General features: G+C 53.3%; 1 protein-coding gene across 1 annotated transcript in view; it reads right to left on the bottom strand.

Annotated features, from left to right (window-relative positions):
• Positions 1-563: 563 nt before the first annotated feature.
• NICN1 (nicolin 1) overlaps positions 564-7,638 on the bottom strand; it is an 11,279-nt gene continuing 4,204 nt past the window's right edge. Inside the window, exons 3-6 of the mRNA XM_019504623.1 lie at positions 7,321-7,392; positions 3,321-3,425; positions 2,684-2,765; positions 564-1,042 (exon numbers count right to left, since the gene is read on the bottom strand). Coding sequence (XP_019360168.1) covers positions 2,724-2,765; positions 3,321-3,425; positions 7,321-7,392 — 219 coding nt within the window. The 3' untranslated portion in view covers positions 564-1,042; positions 2,684-2,723. The remainder of the gene's footprint in view (positions 1,043-2,683; positions 2,766-3,320; positions 3,426-7,320; positions 7,393-7,638) is intronic.

Genomic DNA, 7,638 nt, shown 5'->3' with positions numbered 1-7,638 from the left:
CCTTGAACAGCGTCGCATTCAGGACCCAGGCTGCCAGGACTAGGCGCCAGCAGCCTGGGAGGGAATCTCCCCCCCTTCTGCCACCCAGCTGGCATTGTCCCAGTGTCGCAAGCCAGCTCGGAAGTGTATGAAAGAGACAGTGCAGGCCTTGCCCGTGACAGGCTGGAGCCCAGCCAGGCAGTTCAGTTAGGGGATTTCAGGGACTGTCGGTGTGTTCAGAAGAGCCAAGTTTGATTTGACACTTCACTGGGGCAGACTGCTATGACAGCCTTGAGGCACAGCAGAGCAGCCCTTGGGATTCACCAGCATGTCCCAGCAGATCACACAGGAGACTACATCTCCTTTCACCAGCCACGGCACTCCTATACAGCCTGGTGAGCTTTCCCCTCCTGGGCCAAACGCTGCTGGCACCAAGTGCCAACTTAGAAACAGGGCTACTAATTCTGTGACACACGTGATGGCACTGCAAGCATGGAGGGAGCTCCTGCCAGTCTTAGTTGGAAGGGCGGGGGAACGCCAGCTAGGTTGGCCCAGGCTTTATCCAAAAAAAAGCACAACATATATCCAGCTTCGGAGTCTGTTCCTTTATTAGAGATCCAGCACAACAGACACACACCTTTCCCACTCCAAGGAATGCAGAACAAGGCTCTTTCCATTCCCCCAGGGTCCACCAAGCCTTCGGGGGCAGTTATGGCACATATTTGTAGCTATTCAGCGTGTAGAGATTGGGACAAGCAACAATTGGCAGCCTAGTGGCTCGGCACAAGCCTGGATGGCCCAAGTTTAGGAGGCACTAACTTCTTGAGTACCCCTGCTAAGTCTCCTTGGGCCTGAGGTACAGTGGTGACGATAACACTACCCTACTTCTCATGGGTGGGAGAAAAAACATGGGAAATACTACAAGGGGTTTGGGCACTACTATACTTCTAGTGCTGCTGGAGCTCCAGCTCTTGTCTAGCCAGCTTCTGCCTTTGCAGGCTCCATAGGGAAGACGGGAGGCCAACCCAAACAACACTTCATCATTCACTGTTTCATAGCCAGCCTGCAGGCAAAGAAGAAAAGCAGAGATAGCCAGTGCAATAAGGACATTAGGGAGTCCCAGGTCAACTGCTCCTGCACTTCTGGCTAAAGCTAAATTTTCAAAGTGTTCCATGACCCTGTACAGGCAGGTCTGCTGGAGAATTTCCCATCCTGCACCTTTCCCTCCTGCCACCTCTATCTGCTGAGGGCTCAGGGCAGAGATCAGGGCACAACACTGAGTACATTTGGTCCAGGATTCCTTGAGGCAGTGTCTTTGAGCACCAGTTTCACCATTTTCCTTTTCTTTTATACCTCTTTTATAGTGCGGAGTCAGGGAGAAACCCTATGAAATGCAACATGAAATTTGCTCTGCCAAAGCCTGCTCACCACGGTAGAAAGAAGCTGAGGTTCTAATGTGACACATTCAGGGCTGGCAGGAGCAGGCGTGGAATGCCAGAACTGCGTGAAGGCAGAGGAAAGCACCCCCCACTCCCAACGCATGCACACACACAGTTGCTTCACGGTGAATCCCTTGAAACAAGGTCTCTAGGAGGCAATAAGTGTCTGGCTGCCTGTTGCTACTTGACCATCACCCCAGACTAGCTAGGCCAAGCAGCTGGGGAAATATAGCAACTGAGTTTGGTTTTGTTATGCCACTGAAGATAGGGAAAGTGGTATCCCCAGATGTCACCTGGTGCATGTCTGGGATGCTAAGCCCAACCTTTTTACCTGTCATTAGTGCTGGAGAGGGGGAAAACACACTGGCTCTCACCACCCTACTGCTCTTCTGAGGCTGATTTCTGCTGTCTCTGTTACCCATAGAAAGAAGGCTCCAGGAAATGATCCTTCCTCCCTGAAAAGGCAGTTACCCATCCCGTACCTCTCCCCTCCACCAGCCTAGACCTAGTAAGGTAAAGATCCCTGGCCTCAGCTCTGCCCTGTCACACACAGGCCTTACCAGTAAAGGGACTGTTTAACACTCACAACAAAAATCTCAGCAGCCCATGCAAGGAAGACATGTCCTATCCTACTCACAGGTGAAGGCAACAAAAAAGGAACCATCACCCTTTAAGCCCATCATCTCCACGCTGCCAGGGGACAGGATGAGATTCAGTTTGTGCTATGGCCTCCCTGAGGGACTCCTTAGGACAGAGTGAACATTGCATGTCTGTGCATTAGCACTGTTCCATTGTGGCAGGCAGGAGCACAAGTTGGCCATAAGCTACTTCCTACTCAGTATCTATTATAAGAGCATCAACTGCAGGTTCTTATGCTGCGGCCACCAGCAAGATCATATGTGCAGAAGATCCCCTCCAGTTTGGAGTAGAGTACTTTCAGCTGACTGCCCAAACCACACAGAGCAAAAGGATGAGGCCAGCAACAGCAGGCCTAGAAGGAAAGGCCTCTCCAGTGTAATGTGGAGAGAGGGTGATATGGTTTTCACAGGGCCAAGGGAAACATACAGGAAAAGAGGCTGCCCAAAAGCAGGAAGCTTGGCCACTGGAAGAGGCCCCAGAGGGAGGCCATCAGTAAATGACTCACTTGATGCTGTGAGGTGGCTCAGAGACTGGCTATGGACAGCCAAAGGCCCTTATCATGTAGCTATCCCTTTGGGTCCAAAGCAATGCAGGTGAAATGTGCCTCAGCAGGAGGACAAGCATACCAGGTCAGGCAGCTCTGCCTGCTTCTGCTACCAGGAGGGCTCAGGTATAGGAGAGCAGATTGACATCATAGCAGCCATCCACCTGAAACACAGACACCATCAGTCACGCTCTTCCCAGGGCCACACTACTGTCTGTTAATACTGCTGCCCGTCTCCCTCTCCTCAGTGACCCCCTACTGGGACAGACTGGGATTACAGGAATATCTCAAAACCTGGAACAGGATGTTGTCAGCCCCCTAAAACTCCCTCCCAACTCACTGCTGTAAGAGGCAGGGACTGCAGGAGCCAAGAACCCTTTAAGAGCCTGTTTTCAGACAGCAGCTCTTGTTAGCTGACCTGGGAGCTGGGTAAGGCTGGGACTGCAGGGGCTTTGAGTCCTCTCATTCAAGTCCCGCCATCCCCTCCTCTTGGGAACAAGCTGTGTTCAGCACAGAAGAGCAATTCCAGTGGCCTGATAGCATTTTCACAGGGATATCTATTGGAAGAAGCTTACTGACAGCACCTCAGAGTAAATGCAGGAGCTGCCAGCTTTCAGGGTGCATGAATACTCTTGGTGCTTGCTAAGACATGCAGGAAGACCAGAGTCAAAGACTGGGGCCAGCCCCTGGGCAGTAAACAGAGATAACTGGGAACTAACGTCAAAACGCCCAATGCGGGCAGCCGCTCGGTTGGCATGGATCATCTCTGTCAGCACCCACATCTGCTGCACCTCTGCCGACACCTTCTCCGGATTGGGGAGTCCCTGCAAACAAGTAGCGGTTACTAAGACAAGAACCTCCCTGCTGCAGCTTAGAGAATCATCACCTGATCCTTCACTAGGCACCGCTCCTCCCCAGTCCTGGGCAGCACAAAGATAAATTACCCTGCTCCCCCTCAACCCCAGGGCTGTAAGCTCTTTGGCACAGGGGCTGTCACTAACTGTTTGCATGGGACCAAGAGTACTGCAGCCTTGATATGCAACTAAGTTTCTAGTGAAGGGGGCCAGCAACCTTTTCAGGCTGTGAGCCAGAATAACCTGGCTCCAATCTGGTGCAAGCTAGGTGGCTTTGGTGGCATGTCAGCAGCAAGGGGGGTTTCCTGTGCCTGTGCTCTTACTTTTCCTGGCCCCTGTTCTATATGGATAGATTTTGGTGCACCCAGCCCTATGGGCTATGCGTGGCTCCTACCACCCCTAATACCACACCCCAAGCCTCTCAGATGTACCGGACATTGGTGTGTCTATTCTTGCTGTCCACACCCTCGCAGATGCCCTCCGGGCTTATCTTCCCTTAGCGGCCCACGCCGGGCCTCTCCTCGTACGCTCGCCCTCTCCGGGGCTCCTATTCCTGTATGCCCTCCCTGGGGCTTCTAGTCTTGTGCGCCCTCCCTGGGGCTTCTTATTCCTGTATGCCCTCCCTGGGGCTAAACGCAATGCTCTTGCTGTGTGCCCACCCTGGGGCTCACCGCGATACACTCTCGCCCTCCCTGGGGCCTTCTCTCGCGATACCGGCAATTGAGGATCAGGTGGCCTTAGCCGTGCTTGGCCTCCAGACCCCCTCTCGGGTCCTGTGCCCCACTGGGGCTTCTTGTCTGCACCCACACTGGGCTCCTCCCGATACTGCCCACACTGGGGCCAGGGTCAGGACACCCCAAAATGCAGCGCCCTCTCCAGCACCAGAAACCCCCCCCACTACTGGGGAGCTCCCATGAGGCCTCCTCCAACCCCTTATAGCCTCACCCGGTCCTCCGGTCTTACATAACAACCAAACAAAAAACACAAAGCCCCTGGGCTATAACGTAAATTCCAAGCCAACCTGGCTATCCTTCATGCATCCCTATCAGGGTTTCCTCCACCCAGTATCGTCATACCGCAACTGCTCAGGCTATCCAGCTTCCTGCTCTGCTTGCTCCGGCAGAGCTCCCACTTCCTTGGCTACCCAAGGGGAACTGCCTCCTTGGCCTCAGCCTAAGCTGTTTATATAGGCCAGGCCCTGCCCCCTTCCGGTCAGCTGACCCTTGTGGTTGCCCCAGCAACCAACACTTGTCCTTCTTTAGGAGCAGGCACTTCAGTGCCCTGCAACACATGGGCATAGCTAGAAGCCACCCAGCCTCAGTCAGCTCATTTCCCAAATGGCTAGAACCTGAGCTGCAGCTGGAGAGTAAGGGTCAGGGGAAAATGGCAGTGACAGGGACACAGCTTCCAGCTACCCAGCCCCAGCATGGGTGTGGGCACAGGCAAATCCTTCCAGCTCAGCAGGCCAGATCCAGTAGCTCTGTGGGCTACCTCTGGCCCATGGGCTACACATTGCCAGCTCTCGCTCTAGGTCCTACTGCAATATTCTAATATAATAAAGGGCTTAATCTGTCCGTTTGTGCATCTGTTTGTCCACAATGCTTTTGGGCAACTGTGCATGTGCCACCAAGAGGGCTGGTGGTGACTGGCTGCCCTGCTGCTTGCAACTGCCAGAGGAGGCAGAGGCGGGCAGGGGGAGGGAGCCGCTGTCACCGCAGCCACTGCAGGCAGGGAGGTGGTTGCGGTTGCTCCAGGGGAGGAGGCGGGTGGGGGAAGAGGGAGCCACCGCCACCACCTCAGGCAGGGAGGCGGTTGGAAGCCCTGCTGCTCTGGGGGAGGATGTGGACGGAGGCAGGGGGAGGGAGCCTCCGCTGCCACCACCACCTCAGGCAGGGAGGTGGTGGTTGCAAGCCCCACTGCTCCGGGGGAGCAGGCGGAGGTGGGCAGGGAAGAGGGAGCCGTTGTACCACATTCAGCCCTGTGACACCCCTTCCCTCCCCCGCCACTCCGCGTCCGCTTGGCTTGCTCTGCTGAAGCCATTCGCTGCTCGTCATTCTTTGCATACATCTGCCTGCAAAGGCCAGGAAAGCCATTTGTAACAGTGCATTTGGCTGTTTCACCTTTTGCTGTCTGTAAAACTGTCCAAATAATGAGAGGTACATTCCATATGAGAGGCAATTCAGACATTTTTCCAGATAATAATGACTTGTGTTGGCTGCATACAGTGGTCATTTACTACTGCTCACATCCCAGCTTGGACTTGTGGAATTCCACACCATGATATCCAAATAGAGTCTGTCATCTGCTCTGTGATGTCCGAGCTGAACACTGAGCCTTGCTGGCAACACCAGGTTCCATTCCTCAGCCTTTCTAAAACAGACACCCTACCCTGCACTTGCTCCAGAAACCCCTGCTGGGTTCAAAAACAAGGGTTACTCCATTCCAAGACCTCACCCAGTCATGCGGTGCAGGAGGGAACAGGATATCTCCATACCATCCATGCATAGTTGGCTCTGCCGTCCCCATACACATACAACAGGGTTCTCTTAGATCAGCCCTTTGAGCTGCAATCTGGTGAATCCTTGCTCACATGGGTTATTCCACTCTTTCCAAGGAAGATCACTCAGGTACTGTAGTGCTGGCAGGATCAGCCCCATTCCCTGCTTGCCCTGTCCTTCACTTAACCCTTGAGAATAGTAACCAGCCACCTCTCTCGGCTGCACTGTGCCCAGGTCTCTCTGCTTAGTCCTATTTTTCTGACTACCAGCTCTACTGTCTCCAATTTCCCCTCTGAGATATCAACCCCTGCACATGCTCCCTAAGCATTAAGATTCTATGTTGCAGAGACCTCCCTGCTCTGTTCCCTTGGGATGAAGTGACAGGGTGGAGGAAGTGCCATTGCATCATGCCCTGCATAAGCCTAGAAGAAGGGTGTCTGAATGACTGGGGCAATCAAAGAAACTTCAGTGCAGTAAAGAGTTCTCTGAGAGTCTAACCTGGAGGCAGGAGCTACTGTCCATCCTTGGATATACTTCATGTGTTAGAAAAGCACTATATCCCAGCTTGCCAGAGAGGGCTCAGCAGTCCAGTGGAGGGGCCTGCATAGGTTGATTGCACTCCCTTTCCCTGTTGTGGTGAGTTCTGAATGGTCTCCCCAGTCAGGTAGGCTCGGTCTGCCCCTTGGGCAGTCACTTTCCCCAGCACAAAGTACCACCATTCTGATTAGAAAGCAGTTCACACCCACAATGAACCAGGGCAAGGAAGGACACATGGCACAGGAGAGGGTAACCCAGGACCTCAGCATCTTCTTGCAGGGCCTGACAGAGAAGAACTCACTGGTGACCCTCCCCAAATCTCCTGCTAAGCCATAAGGCTATGCAATGTCTGAGGGGACAGCCTTTGTCAGGAGAGGAGGGAGCTGGAAGTGGGGTAAGATGCTACAGCCCTAACTGCAGAGGGCAGGGTTAAACTTGTTTTTACAATAATGAATATTGGTGCTTATCATTGTGCCTCAGGCACATCCAGATCATAGCTATTATCCAGTCAGCTTACTTGATCAGAAGATGCTGCCTCTCACCCATCTTTTCCACCTCCAAAGCAAACAATCTCTTCCCCCTAATTTCCAGTGCCCAAGGGTGTGCGTACCAGATACCTGATAAGCATTTGGCTCTCAGCATGTGCAGGGCACCTATGTGCAACTTTCCTGAGTCGGAGTGAGGAACAGCCTCTCTCAGCCAAGCTCTCTCACAGAGGACTTCCCTGTCTATTGGCTACCCTCACCACAGTCCAGCCTAGGCCCCCCCTGCTACCTCCCCACCCCCATCCCAGGACACAGGGATGTACTTCTATAAGGGTGAATACCTACCCCATGCAGGTTTGCTGGCTGCTCCTGAGAGGTGAGATGGGAAAGCCAAGATGGAAAGTCTTTCTGGGGGCTCTGAAATGAAATAAAACTGTGAGGTGAGTAAAGATACAGCTTCCACTTAGCAAAGCTTTCAGCCTGCTTTCAAGTTCTCCAGAGCCTTGCTGTGAACATAGTTTCATAGTTTCTAGGGTCGGAAGGGACCTTAGCAGATCATCTAGTCCAACCCCCTGCTATGGCAGGAAAGAGTACTGGGGTCAAACGACCCCAGCAAGGTGTTCATCTAACCTCCTCTTAAAAAACCCCAGGGTAGGAGCCTGC

This window comes from Gavialis gangeticus, unplaced genomic scaffold, assembly GCF_001723915.1.
Source record: "Gavialis gangeticus isolate Ggan-Ray unplaced genomic scaffold, GavGan_comp1, whole genome shotgun sequence".
Taxonomy (NCBI): domain Eukaryota; kingdom Metazoa; phylum Chordata; order Crocodylia; family Gavialidae; genus Gavialis; species Gavialis gangeticus.
This window is presented reverse-complemented; position numbering and strand designations above follow the sequence as displayed.